General features: G+C 40.1%; 1 protein-coding gene across 1 annotated transcript in view; it reads right to left on the bottom strand.

Annotated features, from left to right (window-relative positions):
• Positions 1-20,875, bottom strand: part of TOP3A (DNA topoisomerase III alpha) — a 226,265-nt gene that overhangs the window by 97,670 nt on the left and 107,720 nt on the right. Inside the window, exons 6-8 of the mRNA XM_078665179.1 lie at positions 13,380-13,523; positions 8,838-9,008; positions 2,862-2,962 (exon numbers count right to left, since the gene is read on the bottom strand). Coding sequence (XP_078521305.1) covers positions 2,862-2,962; positions 8,838-9,008; positions 13,380-13,523 — 416 coding nt within the window. The remainder of the gene's footprint in view (positions 1-2,861; positions 2,963-8,837; positions 9,009-13,379; positions 13,524-20,875) is intronic.

The following is a 20,875-nucleotide window of genomic DNA, read 5'->3' as shown; positions in this document are numbered from 1 at the left end:
TGAATTAAGTGGATCGAAACGCCGTCGACCATCCAGCGCAATCACAGGTGCAACACACGAAGTGGTTCACGAACACTACATTGAACCAAATAAATACGAACTCTTGTAAATTACTTGGAACCGCTTTGTATCAAACGTTTCACTGTATATTTTTGCACCTGTCACCTTGCGCCGCCAACGCTGTTCACATTGTCACATGCGTCGCTACCTTGGTTTTCACTGACACACCTTGAGCACCAAGTACAATTTGGGTTGTTCTCAAGTTTATCAGTTGTACATTGCAGTGCTGTAATAACTGCGAATTGCTCCCTCCTTCTTGTTTTTCCCCTAATATGTTTTTTTCCCTAAAATATTTATATAAATGATGCCTTGAGCACATGCTATAATCATATAGAGTCTCCTTGCTTCCTTATGGATAATGTTGTATTCATATCCGTTCTAACTGCCTTCAAATAATACCAGTTGGGATACCATATGTTTCTACTTTAAGTTTCCAAGGCAGCTCTCGCTCGGCAAAGCTTTTAGTCACAAGTGGAGTTGTGGCCTCCTGGATGCCTTTCTGCCTGTACCACTTCTGCACAGAGTGCTGAAGAAGATCAAGCGCGACCGGGCTGAAGCGTGACCGAGCCCAAGCCAGTCTTGTGGCCCGGACTGGGCACGTTTGAGCCACTACATATTTGTGCTCTTCGCCTCATTACTTTGAAGACTGCTTTCTTGCTTGCCATCACCTCTGCTCTCAGGGGGAGTGAGCTTAAAGCCTTATCTTCTAGACCTCCCTCTTTTGCTGTCCACCCAGTCAAAGTAGTCCACCATCCTTAGCTCTCTTTTCTGCCCAAAGTGGTTACCTCTTTCCACATGGGTCAGACCATCATATTGCCCACCTTCTTCCTGCCTCATCACTCTTCCAAAGAGGAGGAGAGACTCCACCGACTGGACCCAAAACGTGCTCTGTCTTTCTACCATGACCGCACTAAACACTTCCGGGTGTACGATCAACTCTTCGTGGGTTATGTGGGCGCCAAGAAAGGTTGGGCAGTGCACAAACGTACTATCTCTCGATGGGTCATTTTATGCATTAAGATCTATTATTCTTTGGCTAAAAAGGAACCTCCAGTAGGACTCGGCGCTCACTCTACCAGGGTGATGACAGCTACTACTGCTTTGGGACGTGGAGTTTCGCTGGTTGACATCTGCCAGGCAGCCACATGGGCATCCCTGCACACCTTTACTAAGCATTACTGCCTGGACATCCAAGTCCGGAGAGACGGCTTTTTGGGCCGTTCTGTTCTCCAGGACTTCCTGGTGTTAACTTGGTTCACAGACCCACCTCTGGGGTTGGTATTGCTGGGGTATATATTCTAAGGTAAGGAGTCTATAACTGATAGTCTCTTTCAGATGAACAAGCTACTTACCTTTGGTAACGATGTATCTGTAAGAGATATGTATTAGTTGTGGATTCCTTACCCGCCCTACCCATCCTCCCCATTCTGCGAAGTGACTTCTAGGGATAGGGACTCCCTTGCAGGGCCCTAGTTTTGTGCACCAGTGGTCAGTGTCTTGCATGGCTCTGCGCTTCTGGCGTGGAAAGTCGTGTACAGAACTGACGTCAGTGCGCAGGGGCCGCGTCTAAGTAGACACCACAACCTCATCCCGGCAACCACGACGCCGTCGATGGACGCGGAGTCAACCAATGCCACCTAGCAATGGGCAGGGGTACTGCTAAGAAAATATTTATCCTGTTCCAGTCTGACGCCTGGGGGTAATTCTAAGGTGAGGAATCTATAACTAATATAGGTCTCTTACAGATACATCGTTACCGAAGGTAAGTAACTTGTTCATCATGTAATGAACCCTGAATGAAAAGCTGTGTTTAAAGCCCCTGGCATGTTTATCAAAGACATTCTATGAAACACCCAGAATACTAACTCTGCTCTGAAATGAGCCTCAGCAGAATATTCGTCTGAAGCATTTAGGAGAATCTCAGTGTCCCTGTTAACAGATCCATTTCTAAAATAAAGATTAACTATTATGTTGGAGAAGTATGTCCAGAGGGTGTTGTATGAATATTGATTGTGCAACCATCTTAACATTATCCAACGTTTTAATTTTATATTTTAAGCTTATGGAATTTCAGCAAACCAGTATTTTGACCACATAATTCCGTTTCAACCAGTTTACTTTAGTACTATTACCTGAAGTGTGAATTGGAAACCATCTAAAGATTGTACATTCATGTGAGGCTTAGTATCTGGCAAACTTAAGTTTTGTTTACATTGGACATGGTCCCCTTGAAAAGATGTCTTTATCCCACAGGAATTCGTGAGGAGCTACAGGATTATTTATCTGCTCTACAGTTGATAATGCCGAAGAGCAGGAGTTGCTTTTGTTTTTATACCATCTAGCCCAAATGTGGTTTTTGAAATAATGGCATGTAGCGCACAGGAAATTAATTTAAAGCAATATACGCAGTTTTTAATCAAGTGCTCACACATTGCTGATATTCTCATATACATTTTGTTTTACCAACCTTAGAGACTCTTTTATTGCCTCCATTTCGGCACATTTTACTGTGGCGGTTTAGAAAAATATCCATTTGTTTAGCAAAAGTATTCTAAATAGTTTAGCAACATTTTCCATATTTAAATACGTTTTCTATGTAGGTAGCATGATCAAATCCAAACTCTCAGTCATCTAAACTGAATATTAATAAACATGTAGATAGAATTTTCTAAAAAGTAATCTTCACCTCTTTAGTCTTTCAACTGTATATCTATGTGAACACAAACTTACAGTCCCCATTTTCACTCCCAGGACACACCAGCACTTTTAGTGTTAGTTACTTTTGGTGCCCCCGTTCTTACCTCCATGCATATCTGGTAGAGGACAAGACAGGCTGTGTGGTGAAACAGACGATTCCTCTTCCAGCTGAAGTCCACAGTCATGTCTTCAAAAAAATGCGTTACTGTGTGTAAGGTCACAGAACAAGATGTTACAAAAATTGGGAAGCAGAGCACAAATGTTACAAAATAAACTTTCACAAAATAATCCCACTCTGTAGTCTGTCAAATTGAAGTGACAATAACAGGCGGTCAGTTGCAATCTCCACATTGTAGCACTATTTTTCGAACTTTAAGGACAAACTGTACCTCATGAAATAGACGGCTTTTAAATGATATTGTGTGCCCGGGTCTCCCTTTGGCATACACACATTTTGCTAATAGTCAACTCACTGAAGAAATTAAACTGAAGATACCTATTATGATCTCAGCCACATCTTTTGCAAATTAAATGAAAATAATTACGTTTCTTTAGTGAAACATTTTTTTTATACCAGGTACACACAAACAGGAATGTGATTAAATGTGGGATGTGTTTCTTTTTATCTTTAAGTTGCTGCGTTGAGAGCAGGACAAGCGTCGCAAGTATCCACTGGCTGGTCCTGTGTGAGCTGAAGCATACTCGGTGGTCATTCTCTAATAATACCTTGTCATTACCAATGGAGAGTAGGTGTATTCGTTTAAGTATTTTGACAGTAATTGCTTATAGGCAGGAGTCTAGAGGAAATGATAGCAGAAAAAATGGAACATAAGAACCAGCAAGGATTGGTTACAGCAACAATAAGAGATATGAAGGGAGAGGCATCACAAAGGATAGTGTAGGATAAAGAGAACGTGTAATGCAACCAATAGGGGTACAGAGAAGTACGAATGAAGGAAGTGAATGGTTAAGCGCGTATATCTATTACAAAGTGTATTAACGTGCAACATTGGTATGGAAATAAACAATGCCATCTGCTTCACTGCTGAATATACACAGACGCAATAGTATTTAGGTGTGCACATGATTTAGACATGTCGCATAAGAGAGACCTGGTTCCCCCACTAGGCTCTGAACTCTGCCATTGCCATTATATCCCTGCACTCTGACATTATATCAGACTCTTACAATCCCTACACCACACATCAAAAGGTTTATGCTTTTGGAACAGCATCTAGGCTCTTCGCTGCTGAAGCTTTGTGAATTATTTGGTCTGATCTACCTGCTAGGTCCTGTTAATGTGAGGTTGTCATCAAGGTAATATATTGTATACAATATAAGGAGTCACTCCCCTGATGTGATAGAAGAATAAAACAAAAAGTAGCACTATTCGGTTACAGTTTTCTCTACACCATAGACAAACCAAAGACCATAAAAAGATAAAAATGGGAATATTTTACTTTGTTAATGTTTACAGCTTTAGACATGATTTATTGGAACTAATAAACACTATTTAAAAAATACAGCCTTTGCATCCAGAGTGAACAGGCCACAATACAAGAAATACGTATTTGATACAGCATAATTAAATCCATTTAATTATCGTAAGAACAAAGTATAACATAAATATTAATAATTAATAACAAACATTTGCAAATGATGTTAAATTTGTTAAGACCATATTTAAAACTAATCTATTGTTCTGTAAACGGTGTTTAAAATTCTAAATAATCGACAGCAAATGTTTAATGTTGGGGCAGGAAAAAGGAAAAATATTGCTGCGTGTGCAGAGGTAGAGCACGTATTTTTATAGAGTTAGAAAAAATTGCCTAACTCTCGCCTCTAAGTCTGCCTTCAGATACTATTCAGAACAGCACATTAAAGCAATGCGGCTGATTTGGCTCACTATAAGAATGACACTGAACCAATCAAACTGAAAACTCTCTCCATGACCTCTGTTTTCAAACTTTTCTTCAGGCAGCCTAACATCATTGAGAACCACACCTCCTGCCTAGTGGGAGTTTAGATTCAAAGATGTAGCAATGTGGTGGGTAAAGGTAGACTTCCCTCTGGTCCCCTTCCATTTCTTACAAAAAGTCAAATTATATAAAGAGCCTACTGGTGATAAGCACATTTAATAAAAGGTCCAATGCATTTGTATGTAGCCTTCACAGCTAAAATGAACTAGTCTGCAACATTCCCTCTAATTTAACAGCAAGTAATACTCCGTAGACAGCCATTCATCTCGGTACAGTGCAATAGCCAGAATTCTTGCTTCATAGACGTTTTTATGGCTGGTTTGTTCCGTCTTCACACAAATATATTTCAAGCTAGCCTGCCTTTTTCAACTTAGGATACTGCTCCGACTTGTTTTGAAAACCGGTCTGCCAACTCTAAATTATTGGAAAACATCTACCCCAAATACTGATACACATTGATATGTTTGTTACTAGTTTCCACCTACTTGGCCTTCGCTCTCACCTTTTGTTAGTATCATAACCTTTCTTTTGGCAATGTTAATTAATAGGTGGTTATCCATATACCTCAGGGTAAGATAGCAGATTGTAGCAAAAATATTAAAGGGGCTGTTGGGCTGCCTTGATCTAAACTATCAAATCCTGCGGAACCTTCAAGTAGTGATTGTGGTATCCCAGCTGAATTAATACTCAAGTAGGTGTGTGCAAATCAACTAAGAGTGCAAATAATTGTCGAGGGATAGCTAACTGAAAGAAGCGTAACCATAAAGAATTCTTGCAATTGAATGCATAAGAGAACTGTACATTTCTGACATTTATTGGTATATTACTTTTTCAATAGCATTCTCAGAGCAAGTTATTGTTTTGACTGTGGAACAATGAGCCCTAAAACCTGTCTGCACCCAAGGAAGAAGCCAGGTAGTTTCAACCAAGTATCTTAAACATTTTGCACACTGTAATCCAAACGGGCAATTAGGCCATAGCTTCCTGGTCATCTAAGAAAGGTTTCTTATAGATTGGCTAAATTAGACTTCTGTGCCATAAACTGAATCTTCCAGAGTTGAACTCAAGGAAAAACCTTGTTAATATCACCAACCATTCTTTTACATTAGCTTCAAATATTGTTAGGGAAATCCAGACCAGCACATGCAGCCCCTGTGGCTTTTAGATATAGTATTAGCGCCCCTATTTATATGCCTAAAGGGGATTCAAGGGTTGATCCAAACCCACACATCCTGGCTGCCAGTAGAAACCCTTTTTCCTCATCGATCCTATTATCCAAAAGGTGTGACTCAGCTTACAGAGCTGGAAATTTAAACTGAACAGGGACACACTGAAGTCCCTCTTCTTTGCCCATGGATCTAGCAACCAACCCCCCAAAAATGTGTATATCCTTCTTAGATACCCTATCTCACTTCATCAACTACCCTTCTTCCTTACATTCTTTGACCTCTGTGCTATTTGACAATTTAACCTTGAAATAGCATTGGCACTCATAAGGCTAGGAATTATTTTCTCACATAGTAGGCAGTTTTTCCAGTGGTTTAATTTTCTCAACTTTGAAGTGTGTCTAAAGTTGTTCCTTCTTACAAAGACTGGTGTAGTTCCTCCATTGCTGGCGTCCCATGCCAATATGCCCTGCTATCCGGCTAATATTTCAGAAACACAACAATCATTTTCAATGTGATTTCTAAAACCCCCACTAGGTAAGAGTTTAAGGATTAATCTCTTAAAGGTTTATTGCTTCTGGTCATTTAAATGTTCCTCACTGCATCTAACACTGTAGCACAAATGGGTGGCATCTGAACCGTTTAATGTAGGGCATTATAATCACTCTCCCTCGGGCTCACCACATTCATGCTGTTAAATTTGCTCTGCCACAACAGATGCTCAAAAAATGTAGTCCAGCATTGCGGATATATTTCTCCTGCTCCGTTGTGCTGTGCACTGCCCCCACCCCCTTTACTTTCCATGAATGAGGTTCATATGAAGCCTAAAAATGCAGTTCAAAAGCAGCTTTCTAAATTGGTTTGTTTCGAGTTAGACAAATTTGGTGGGAGAAGACCCCAGCATTTGTCATTGGACATTATTTTGGAAAGGACATATATATTGGATGCCTTGTGGACCCTTAAATGTCTTATCAATAGTATATAGTGATTTGGATAAGAAGCAGAGGAATCTTGTATTGTCTTTCAGAAAAGCCACATTCTGAGAGGGCTTAACAACATAAAAAACTGATATTTAAAGTGTGCCATAATTAGGTAGCACCTGATGAAGAAAAAAGCAGAAGGAAGCTGAAACCTTAGTATCAAGGTTGATAATGTATACAGAAAAGGCAACAATGTAATAGGAAGCTATAAGAGATCATTTACTGATACCTTTTTTAATGTTCTGAGAAACAGATGAAGGTTGCAAGAGCTTCTAAAAGACATACTTAGCTAAAGAGTAAAATGTAAGAATGTATGCAAAAAAAGAAAATATCATGATAATAAATTATCATTTGACATCATGACAAAGATATTTGAAAAAAATATACTTGTATGAGATATATAGAGTTATATTTATGAACTTATGAAAACATGTAGGCTTTAATATGACAATGATTTTACATGGGAGATTAAAGAAACAAAGTAAATAGAGAAATACAAAACTAACTTAAAACTATTTTCTATTGCACAATGATTCATCAATGAAAGTTTAAAGCGCTACTTCAATGTACCACCTCTGTTAAACGAAGAAATTGTTTCTTATGATCCTATCTTGTTGCAGACAGATATAATACTAGCTGGGGTATGGCATCTATTGAGGCATTGCAAATTATTGAAAACAGATTTTTTAAATCCGTGGTCTCCCTCCCAGAATCATTCTAAAATTATGTAGCCACAAGGAACTAGGTCTGTGTACATTACCGACTTTATCAGACTGCCCCCCCTTCAGCTTTGGCTTTCCATCTGGCGCAGGGACACAGTGACCCTAACCCAAAACATAATTAGAGATATTCTAAAGATGGATAACCACGGCAGGATTAGGTGGTTGAAATATGTTAAACAGGAGTTAACAACCCAGGGCTTGGCGCAGCTTTTTGAAATTCCTACAATGTGCAAAAAGCTGTCCAAAAAGAAGTTGGCGGACACCTTTATGCGCCAGGCTCAATATGTCCGAAAGCAAAGGAATTATCTTAAGCAGGCAGCCCTCATGTATCAATTAACACCATCATTGTTAGAGGGAGGATATTTTTACTTAGAAGATATTCCCATTGCCCACCACAAAATCATCCTGCTGAGGGTCCGTCTGAGCCTAGTACCTTTAATGTTAGGGTTCCCAGAGGGGACTTTTAAACATTTGGAAGTGTCCCTCTGTTTTTGTGACCTAAAATCCCCCCAAAGTGACCTCCATATTTTATTTTTTTGTGGCTTTTATCAGGGGGAAAGAAATCAATATATTGTACCCATTTTAAAACAATACCATTTTAAGCAATGTCGGGTTGCCTTATACTTTTTAAAATCCTTGCCTGATCCTTTAGTGTGTTTTTCATTAGCATAATTTTTGTGGGCTTGTAGGAACAAAAGGAGACAGGTGCTACTGTAAAAAGGTTATGGATCGTTTTATTTTCTTTTGTCTTTTTAACTGATATGGCTCAAAACTTCACTAAAGAATGGATAGGTGCGTAAAGGTATACCCACTTGAGAGATAAATCAATTGTATTGCTTTCTTTTTCTCTCTTGCGAAATGTTTATATAACTTTTTAATCTGTATCTCTGTGAATACTTGCCTTGTACTTTTATGATCTTAAATTCAAAGATCGAATAAAGTTTTAGAACGAATACTATGCAGTCTGTAAAGAAATCTCATACTTGAAGCCAATTCTGGGGTTTACTGACACTTCTAGAAATCTGTAAACTGTCTGTAATTCCTATTCCTATTTTAGGATTCTAAGTTTAGTTTCGAGTGTGCATTTAAGTCGGTTTGTGCATTTATGTTCAATATAAATGTACCATTTTTAACATTCCTAACTAACCCACCTTATCAATGGAACCCTATACATTCCATCTTTTAAAAATGAAGCAAAGATTACATTTTCAGCATTTGAATTTTAGACGGTACCTTTAATCTTGTAGAATGTTTCCGGAACAAAGGCTTGGATGGCTTTAAATCGCTCCACAACAAAACCCAACGTTGGGAACTGGCAACTACCATAGCTGATCAGCTGGTTGGATAGGACGTTGGGGAAGATCTTCTGGAGCCTCAGTGTCTGAAATCTAGTGAAGGCGGCACCTAGGGGTAAGAAAAACAAATTATTATGAAACCACAGGTTCTTTTTTGTTTATCGGTTGTTTTAATTTGCATGAATAAAGTACTGTGAAACAACAGTAAATACAGCGACAGAGAAGTTTAGCATCGACCCATGTTGAGATACAAATGTACCAATACCAAACAATACTAATATATAAGAAAGAGAGAGAGCAGAGGGGGAGAAAATAAGCTACCAAAGGAGGAAAGAAAAGAAAGAGAAGGAGGGAAGGAAGAAAGAAGGGCGGAAAGACAGAACTACAAAGCAGGTTAAGAGAGGGAGGGGAAGTGGGCCAGTCAGGCGGAGCCCTAGTAAAGCAGGGGTGGGCAGGGTCAGGAGGAGAATGCAAAAACTGGCTAGAGGTCGCTGGTGAGGAATAAACAAGAGTCGGGGGGTAGTCCTGAAGGAAGGGGAACCATGTGAGAAGAAAAAGGTCTGCTTTGTCCATTATCCCTTTTCCAACAAACGATACAGGCCTAAGTAGAATTCGAAGGTGTTTAGAAATGGGGATTAGATGAATAGGTGTAGAGAACAGGGCACAGAGTTGGACAAGCATGGAAATTCCAGCCTATCTTCTTTGTCCCGCAGTTAGCTCTATGCCAGCAGCCCTTCTGATCTCCTCTTGCGCCAGCCACAACTTCTTTATCCCAAAAACTCTCTTCCTGGCAAATCCACTTGTTTCATATCGAATCCCTTGCACACATCCCTATCTCTTTATACTTGACACCCCACAATCCCACATATAGTTGACTGCTTCTAAATCTTGAGGAGCAGGAGCCTCATTTGCCCATGTGAGGTTTATTTATTGATTGAAGTATTAGATAGACTGAACTTGGCGGGTTGAGTGGGCAGTGGCCAAAACATTTCTGGCTAAGGTCAAGTCCCCACAACATCATGGAGAGTGGGACCCTACAGAGTTAATCCAAAAAGTCCATACAAGTAGCAATCTCCACTCAGGGCAGGGTGGGTAGCAAATTCCAAGGTGTTTGGGAAGCAAAGAGACAAGCAATACAGAAATACAAAGAGCACAGAGTTAATTAATAACAATGTTATGTATTTACTATAGTCGTAACATAAAAGATGTATTTATAAACCAGTAGACACAAAACATCACTGTGTAGGAGGGTTAAGAAAAATATTTTTAATTTACAGTCAAATGTTCAGTCCATGTAAAATGTTTGCTTCTGAGTAGCAGTGTGCCACATTTAAAAGAAAACTTGAGAGGAATGCTTTCGCTCCATGTGCCCTTTTGCTGCTTAATTCTGGGAAACCCCAGTTGTACAGTTGATGCCTACAGTCCCAAGTGCGAAGAGAACCTCTTTTAGAATGGAATCTCCCCTTCAAATCTTTAATTTAATGACAAGTGTTAACTGAAAAATAAAAGATTTTTTTATTTTTCATTAAAATACAAATGTATTTCATTTTTAGTCCTATTTTACTAATTCACATGTGGATATGAAGTATAAGATTCCTAAAACGCTAGGAGCACTATACAATATTCTGCAAACATTGGTAAAACCAATGTATGTTTTGCCAGTAATACATAGAAAAGGAACATGGTGGAGTCATACATGCAGCTGCTTCACTTACATAATGGTGTGAATTACACAATGTGCACTTTAGCAATATGCCATGGGGTAACAGTATGAACACGGCCACTAAAATGATGCTGCATTTTTGCATGATTATGGATCAAACGTTATGAAAAATTAGAAGAGTGTTGCTGAACAGTGGAAGGCACTTCAGAAAGGATCACCTTTCAGTTGTACATTACTGTATTTGGGTGTTATACTAGTACTAATGAGGTAAAACCTTTGTCCAGACAGTGTTAAAATGTGTAAAAATAACAAATTAATGAACTGATTCCATCACACAACAGTGCTGCATTATGCGACATAATTGACATTTTCTTGCTGCTCTGTATAGAAAAGGAACCCTTCCACATACTTTGGTCATCTCTAGCTGCATAATTTAGTGTCACTAAGTATAATACGGACGGAAAAGAGGTCTGGGTAGCTGTCATGCAACAGTTTAGGTTATTGGCTCTTTTTGACCACATGAATATTGAATTTAGCATCTGTTAACACTGCCATTGCAGGACCATATGCCCTGGTGGGTATGTGCGATAGTGTTTGTAATGTGAAGGAGCATCACAGACAAGGGGAATTCATGCACCGTATTGGGTTCCTTTATCTTTACTCTAGGCCTCTTTTACAAATCTTTTTCAAATGCCAAAATCCTGGTATCAAAGACAGAAGGAGCTACTTACTAAAGTTGAAGGTTCATTTCACACTGAATTCCCAAGAATCCACATATTAAAGTTGAGCGGCTGAAAGACAAACCTCACTGGGAACTGAATGAGTTGTAAACGAGGGAGGGAGCTATGTTTGGGCAAGCTTAGCAGTGGTATGTTTAAGGCTAGAAACCTGCCCCAATATAAACCAGAAATGAGCTATACAATGCAGTGCTGGGATCAACTTTCCCTGCAGTTAGTCTGGAACCAGAAACCTCTTGACTCGTAAATAAATAAGATGACCGCATTGTATTTCCAGAGATCACGGTGTTCTGATAACCAGGACACAACCAGCCAGTTCTCCTTATTTAACCCTGGGACCAAGTGGGCATCCTTGGCTGCTGCTCTGTACTGTTTTGTAAGCTATGAGGAGAGTAGCTTGGAATCTCAGAAAGTGGACTAGTAGCTAGAAAACCCCAGAGATACCAACTATTGCAGCTGGACACTCCAGTCAAGCTGAAAGGACAGGTTCTGCCTTCTTCCATGAGCCTGAAATGGGTATAGTGTGCTGTTTACCTGAAAACAAGTACTTTCAAGGAGAACAACATCTTTACCTTAGCTTTAACTTACAAAAATGTACAAACTTTTGTAAACTTGCATTGGAGGATCAGTGTAAAATACTGTAATTGATCCAAAAAGATTCCCTGCTTCCGCCCTTCATCTGGAAGGATCTTTTTCACCCGAGCAAGCTCCGAGAAGCGGCATTTGAGGCTGCAAAACCCGGCTCAGCCCTACTCTGTCTATCCTTTGCAGAGGCAAAAATTGTAAGCATTCTTAACCTTTCTGTCCTATGCCCAATGCAAGTGTTTGCTTCCAGTGGTGCTAAAGTAGTACAATGTCGAATTGAAAATACACTAACATTTAAGGTCTTGAGGGACTAACAGCTGCCCAGTGGCCATGTCAGCTTTTCAACAGACTTGCCTTCCTTAATCCAAAAGAGTGATGGAAGCACATTTGAAGAGCTAGAGATGTTCTCTCCTCTACCATCCCCCAATGTCATCAAGGATGTCCTCCCTTCGAAATGTTATCAATCAGCCTAGAGAAAGTGCTCCTGGATCCCGGAAAGAGTTCTATTTTATATATTAGGAGGTTGACAAATCTGACTGCAAGGATCTAAGGAAGTGATAGCTACTTTTGAGGGCGACCCACACATTTTTTAAACTAGCCTCATAACATGGAGTGCACTCTACTGATAAATTTCAGTTGATTCACCGTGGAAGGTATAAATGTCTTATTGATTATGCTGGTAACTTTGAGGATCAGTCATCTATGCAGTGTTAATGTGGCAAAAGAAATGGCTTTGGAAGAGAAGAGGACGCCGGTCGCGGAAGGGAATCTAATATTGTGTCAGCTCAAGCACAGTGTTTTGAGCCTTGGAGAACAATGCAAAGCAGCCAAAAGATGTATTCATGAAATTGGAAAACAACACTTCTATTGAAGTACAAGCATTTTAAACATGACTTTCAAAGTATGGTGTGGAAGTCCGGTTGAGACCTCTTTACAGAATCCAGCAAATGTGAAGTAGAAAGGCATACTTGCAACAGTACCTAACAGCACACTGTCTAGTTCCCGTTTTAAAATGATTAACATTACATATACTCTATCAAGTAGTTTACCCAGAATCACACACTTCTTTCGTCAAGTGATGAAGCCAATGTCTAGGCTCCAAAGTCAGAAGTACTGCCTCTTGCTAGGATACCAGCAACACTTCCCACAAATTGAGCAGGTGTCCTTTATTCAGAACTGAGGCAAAGGCTTCTTCCACATGCTATCTTCTAACCAGTAATCTCCTCAAATACACACCACTATAACAGAGCTACCTTAACTAGCATAGCATGTGGGATTTCATTCTGAATAAGCAGCAAAGAAATACATGTATTGCCAATTATTCTAATCAATATGTTGTCTAGTAAATTGTAAGCTAGAGAAATTATTGTGGCCCTTGATGAAGCCTTCATCTTATATCATTACCGCTTTTATTTTTTGACATTTGTATTTGCAAACTCCTTGAATTTTGCCATTATTAGTAGCACAATATCCCATGGTATTGCATTCTTCTCACCTATCCGGAGGTCCAGCTCCTGACGCACATCCACAGCATCGTTGACATTCTGATCCGGCTCAATGAGGTTCTCACAGGCCGCCTGGATGGAGCGAGGAGTTATCTCTGAGAAACGGGCTCTGAGTACAACCAGGTTCTGTTTCACTGACAGGCCAGAACAAAGAGATACCTACGTTAGTTAACCTGGAATACTTTAAGGCTTAACTCGCTTCTGGAGCATAAGGCAGGCCTCTCGTGTATGATTTGTTACCTTAATACAACTGCTAATTTTCCCTGCCATGAGTTTGCAGTAAATATTTGCATAATCTAAACAACAACAATGGGTATATCCCCGGCATAATAGAAATGCTCTCAATCTCTATGCAGCAGAAGCAAGCAAGGAAACATTCACATCAGTCTTCACAGTTCCAAGTTACAAAGCCTCTTTGAGGTGACAAGCAATCTAGCTCAACCAATGGGACGTGAAAACAAAGATAGGGTTGACTCTAATCAGCAAGGCTGAGCCTATATAACAAATAACGAAAGAAATGCCAGTACTGATATAATTAATTTGATCATCACATTTAACATCCACACTAAGAAAATTAATTCAAAATGGGGTATTTGCTTTTTACTCGCAATTTTATTTTTCAAAATTCACAATTATTAAAAAGTTTTTTATATTTCATAAAAAGAGAAGCATATAAGAAAATAAGGACACATCAGAAACCATTCAATAGAAACTTCATGCATTCTACACCTGCAATCATATCACAATCAGCACCATGTTCACTACATTCATATCTCCATCATACATACCACATGATACCAATAAGGTAAAACAAACAATATCCTAGATCTGCACAAATTATACAATCATTTAGTACAATTTAAAGAAAATACATTCCTGTATATTGATGAATTTTGAATCATTCATAGGAACTTAATACAGTGAAAGGTAATGTACATAAACTGGTAGGGAGCCAGGGCATGTAACAGCCCCCTAGGTACACAAGCAGACCAGTAGGAAAACAGGCCTACGCGTTTCAAATCCCCTCTTATTCGCCAGGGATTCTCATCAGGGCCTCAGACACTGTGAATAAGGAGCATGTGTGCTGAAAAACCGTGCCCTGTATCGTGGTGTCACAACAAAGGCACGTCCCACACTTGTGGTGGCCAAGTACAGGTGCTAATCCCAACATTTGGCGAAGGGAAGGTTGGGTTTGTGACGGCATTGCTGCTCTAACCACATGATTAGCAACGCTATTCTCTCTTTTGAAGGCGAAAAGAGGAGGCTCACGCAACAGTCCTTGATTGCCGGCGGCCGCCTTTAACCCCTAAGGTACCCGCCACTACATGCATTTTTCGATAGTGTAGCCTGAGGCCTTGGTTAGTGCAAGGTATATGCCACATAAGACCCTTGATAACATGCCTTCCAAATATGTTTCCCTGGTCTTTGAAGCGTTGGCACTTATTGTAGTCTCTTATAACTGGCGCCACCAGTCCGTTGTGCCTTGTCAGAATGTACTCACGCTGGAACCTCATAGAGTTGTTTTCTGATCTTTCAGGCCATCTGCACTCTAGAGAAGCTTCCAGTCTATGACTCCCGTAGACCACATAATCAGACAAATAGTCAGTAAGTACTTTTGTATGTAAACTCTGACTCCTCCCGTGTTTTATTCACGCCATGCAAACCCGACCTGCAGAAATGGCTTTTTTATAGAATGACAGTTGCCCTGGTGCATGCCCACATTATTAGACTGCTGATGTGCAATTCTAAAGAAAACTTTTCTTTCATGACCTCACTCAATTATTCTTTGTTATGTTTTTCTTGTCTCCTTATTCACAGTGTCTGAGGCCCTGATGAGAATCCCTGGCGAATAAGAGGGGATTTGAAACGCGTAGGCCTGTTTTCCTACTGGTCTGCTTGTGTACCTAGGGGGCTGTTACATGCCCTGGCTCCCTACCAGTTTATGTACATTACCTTTCACTGTATTACGTTCCTATGAATGATTCAAAATTCATCAATATACAGGAATGTATTTTCTTTAAATTGTACTAAATGATTGTATAATTTGTGCAGATCTAGGATATTGTTTGTTTTACCTTATTGGTATCATGTGGTATGTATGATGGAGATATGAATGTAGTGAACATGGTGCTGATTGTGATATGATTGCAGGTGTAGAATGCATGAAGTTTCTATTGAATGGTTTCTGATGTGTCCTTATTTTCTTATATGCTTCTCTTTTTATGAAATATAAAAAACTTTTTAATAATTGTGAATTTTGAAAAATAAAATTGCGAGTAAAAAGCAAATACCCCATTTTGAATTAATTTTCTTAGTGTGGATGTTAAATGTGATGATCAAATTAATTATATCAGTACTGGCATTTCTTTCGTTATTTGCAACCAATGGGACAGCACATGGCATAAAGAAAATCATTCTGCCCCACACCTGTAGAACACCACCCATTGAGCTGATGTAAAACCCCCTACACGCATAGGACACTCACAAAGAAACTAACACTCAAACTGTTATCACAAGAGCAGCACATGGTTGTAAGGGAACAAATGGAGACGGAAGACTCGAGACCGTGCGCAGACAATACCGACGCAAAAAAGCGAGGCCTTTTGGCCGCTAAAAGTTAGTTTTTCTCGGTTTCGACAGAAAGACGTCGAGACCACATCCGAACCCAATGGCGGAAAAAAACAATCTGGGGATGGAGCCGATGCCCATGCGCACTGTAGTCCAGGGGAGGAGCCACCTATCTCAGGATACTTCGAAGACTCTTCCAGGACAACAATGTGCGATCATCCGGACCCAACACTAGGCGGCGATCTAATGCTAAGATATGAATTTAGCAGCCCACATGCCTCGAACCAAATGTTACAGCGCTCTCCTCTAGAGGATACTACACTATCCTGCTGCAGCTTCAACTATGTTTATCCATGACTGTAAGAGGATATCCACTCTGGGCTTGCTTGTAAGAAGGGATCCCATCTCCCAGAAGAGAAAAGAAGAAGGCGTATGTCGCCTAGGAAGGAATCATATCATATCATATTGAAAAGACAGGGGCACACACCAGCCTTCACCTCAAGGATGGCACTGCTTCACTCATTTGAGAATAGAATACTAGCAGTTACTTCTAGGAGGATGCAGCCTCGTTGTAAGAAGATAAACATTTAAGTGTATCCCTGGAAGCAAGCCACACAAACATCTATGGTAAGATTAGATGAGAAGAGGTTCACCATAATGAGATCTTCGTTATTATTCAAAATTGGTAGACTAATCCCAGTGGTTTCATGGGGAATCAGTGGACCATCCAAAACCTAATGAACATTATCACTGTAACAGAGATTGAGTCATTCAATTATAAAAACAAGCATATAGGCCTTGTGTTGCTGTCAGCCTTTTGGTTTTGTCAGTTCTTTTTTTGTTAGCTTTTTGTAAAACTTTATTGATGGAGAAGCTGCTGGGCACTTGCCAATATAACAAAAAAAATGGCTAACAACAAAACATATTTGGCGTCTCAAAAAGGCCTAATTATCAATGTGGTTTCTGTCACTGAAGGGGAATAGTTTAAGTCCGGATGTGCTCCATGTTAAAGAGCAGAATGTAATTCCTCACCGTGAAGTAAGTCAATGGCTGAAGAGTGCTGACCACTGCGCCATGTTCTAGTGGGTGGAATTAAGATTTAAATGACAACAGCTGACCAATGGATGGAGAAGGATGGCTGACAGCCTCTATTAGTAGAACATATGTACTGTATGTAATATTACAGCAAAAGTTCTTGGCTAATGCCAGGCCTAAAACTGATCCTTCATAACTGGGTGGGAATTGCCGGTGATAGCAGGAAGGACTGGATAGCGATTCTCTAAAAAGAATGCTGTCACTTTAAAATATTTTGGAGCCCCCTGCAAAAATATCCCACTACTCATGATACGGAGCACATGCATCGCCAACAGCCACACCCAGTTAATATTTGTTTTACAATACAGACTATGTTGCAGTGCAACATATGGTAACTGATGAGGTGGCAGGGTGGGTGAAGTGACAGACAGAGTACCAAAATCGCCATGAATGCCATTTTTACAGCCTCGGTCGTCCAGCCTTTCTTCTTTATTACCTTGTAAGGAGACTGGTTTCGTGGAAGTTAAGCTCGGAGAGATAGAAGACTTCAAGTAAGCAAGCTGTACAGAACTACTTAGTGGAAGCCATATCTTTTGTAGAAGTGTCTAAAAAGAATCCTGTCAAAAAGCATGCAGATTGGTCCACATCGCCTACATATGTCTGCTATATCTTTGGAAAGCCAGTAATGCTGTCTTAGCTCTGGTGGAATGAAAATCATCCAGATATCTGAATGCTTCTAAAAGTTTTGAAATACAACAAAATATGTAATAGGCAATAGTTGCCTTAGCAGCCTTATTTGCAGGGGTGAGGTTTTGATTTGTCACAAACAGATGCTCAGAGATCTCAAAGGGTTTTGTCCTTGCCAGCTAGAACTTGAGAGACGGGTTGTTTAGGTGCTAGATTTCACACATGCAACAGAGGGTAAATAATAGGACTTTCAAAAAGGCTAGATGAATCAAGGGAATGGGAGAGAAAGGAATACGGTAACATCCCCAACCATATCAAGAGAACAGCGTCCCCCAAGTGTTTCTACTTCCTTCCCACCAGGAAACAAATACCAAGCAAATCATATAGGATATTGCCATGTGACAAAAGAGCTTTTAATGGCCTCGCGTGCTGAAAACTGCAGCACCCTATGATGATGTCCCACTCACATGGGGCAGGAAAAAGTCTGCACATAGCATTCACTTTCACATTTATTTCCCTTCGCTATTTGGTAGTGTGTCAGGAAAATATTGCATGTTGTGAAGAACCAGCCGAAAAGCTTAGCAGCTGGTAAAGGGAGTGAGACAGGTAGCACAGCTCCTTAATACACTACAGCAGTGTTGTCCATGAGAACATGTACAACTTCCGCTCCTTCACCTTGGAGGAAAGGGAAGCAGAAAGGAAGGACCTAAGGCATTGAAAAATGACCATAAGATCCAAATGGTTTGTATTTAGTGCTATGGTCTGGAGGGTCAACAGCCACTGAGGCGCCCTTTGGAAATGTGAGGCCCAACTATACTGGCATGAGTGCCCAGTAATTAGATAAAGGGTATTGAAGACTGAAAATGAGCACCTTTAACAGGTTTGATTCCAGAGTCCGTCCACCTGCAAAGAGACAACAAATAACTGGGAAATTACTCTTTGCATGAATCTCCACAGCCTGAATCATCCCATTTATAGCCAGGAAATTTTACAAAATCTTCATCCACAACTCAGTCAAGAGCATGAATCCTTTTTGGAAGTGACATAATAAAGCTTGCAAAAATCGGTGAATGCCCCTATAAATGTATGCCTCTTGGATAAAGGCAGGTGAGAGGTTTTCTGGTCTATAGATAATCCCACATCAAACAGTAATGCACATCAGGTTCATATACTCCTTTGGCAGGAAGCTGCTGAAGACTGCTTTTATCAGCTACAGTAGTCCTAATAAGGTAATGAATGCACCCCAGAAGGCACACATGAGCCACAACTACGGAATGAATCTCAAACTCTCTGGAAGAAGCATTCAATTGAAAAATTTGACAAATATATTCACACTTCTGACCTAAAATTGTAGACATCAAATAGTGACAGTGCTCTGCCTTAACAGGTGTATGGAGGTATACAACACAACAAGATGATGGGCGGAGTGCTGAAACTTTTCAAACACTCACCCCCAGTCACAGATTTAAGCTTACATTTCTGACGATACTGATTGCCCACCAATGAGGTTTATTGAGCCCAGAAGAACTTGTTGCATTAGAGAGGAAGTCATCCTAGCTATCTCTTTAAAGGATTTTGGTATACAAACCCTAAGAAGCTTGTGCTTTTGATGTGGCCTCAAATCTACTCATTACTTTCTTACTTTACTAAAGTTGTTTCAACTTAGAATGCTTCCTGCCCTTAAAAAGCTTCGAAGCAGTTGCAATTGTGCTTAAGGATTTCTGCAGTCATAACACTAGTTTTGCATTTCTCAGGAGCCTAACCTGATAAAAAAGTTCCTACGTCAAACAATAAGTTCATGAATTTGTGCTGCGTGTCATTATGAAGAGAAGGGGCAGACAACCATGCTTGCTTTTCCATGCAAACAGTCATTCAAAACACTAGCTCTTGTGTCAGTCAGATTGTATTACTCTGTTAACTATTCCAAAGATGCATCTTTGCTGCCTGAGAGCCAGAGGAGGAATTTATTTGGCCATTCAAAGTAAGAAATGCAGAAAATGCTTCTTACTTCTTCCAATTTGTCATACGATAAGCAAGAATTACTGAATATGCATTCATGTGTTGCAGAGAAAGGCACAAATTAAGGAAGGGCTTCATAACCTTGTTTGCCTACTTCTTAGCGACCTTCTCAGAACCCCATTAAAGGGGGTGCTGGATCGTTTCCATTACCAAATGCAGCAGTAACCATAATGGACTGACCAGACAAGTTACTGACAACAAGAAATGCTAAGTTCTTGCGTGCTTCGTAGAAGGCTATGAGTGATGGTGAGGCAGAGTGCAAATGGACTGTTCCATCAAGGAAGGCAGCATCTTATTAAAGGAGCTAATCAATTCAATCTTGAAATAAGACCAGAAGGAGCAAATAACTGTGTTGTGAATCTTGATGCAAGTTAAAACCTATAAACACGGTACCTTAACTTAGTTAAAAACACGGTGGACTCAGATTCAAATCGGATTGAACAGTACTCTGATCAGAAAGAAGTGGACACTGAGTTAGGTGGGGTGCAAAAAATGTATTTGGAGGAGGTCTAGCTAACCTCATCAAGGTGCCAATTGATAAGAAGTTATACTCTATACCAAATTAGGAAAAGTTAATTTCTGACAGCTTAGATGTAAAACAACCTTCAAAACTAGGGCAGATTCCAAAGGAATGGTAGATATAATCTCATTAGCAAACATTTAAAATCGCCAGTACCAACCCTATACCAATGACTTTTCTTTCCCTTTTGTTTCTTCCGAATACTTAAGCGTTGAGTGTCTAACAAAAGAACTACCTCCGATAGTATGCTCTAAAATCCAAACGAGCCTCAAATTTGGATTTAGAAACCATAACACCTTAAGTTCTACTTTATGTGAACTGGGAGCAGGATGGGTGGTTTTAGGGAGAAAGTGGTAGATAATCCTGGTCTTCTAAACATGTGGCAGATGGCTCAGGAACATGGGAACTAATCATCTTCTACTGAACAACTGCTGACCAGAGGGTCGGACTGGCTTATAGGGCAATCAGTCAGGGCTTGACGGGCTAATCAGAAAAGTCAGTGCATGGGCCCTTTTTGTGGCTGCCTTTGGTCCTGTTTTATGGTCTTCTGGGACATTTTTTATTGGTTGTTTCCCGGATATTAAAACAAATATTGTCGGCAGCAAGCTCAAATTCACGCAGTTTTCCATACCTTGTCTTGTACTTTTGTAAAGAGAC

This window comes from Lissotriton helveticus, chromosome 10 (genome assembly GCF_964261635.1).
Source record: "Lissotriton helveticus chromosome 10, aLisHel1.1, whole genome shotgun sequence".
Lineage (NCBI taxonomy): Eukaryota > Metazoa > Chordata > Amphibia > Caudata > Salamandridae > Lissotriton > Lissotriton helveticus.
Note: the sequence above shows the minus strand (reverse complement) of the source record. Positions and strands in the feature narration are given on the sequence as shown.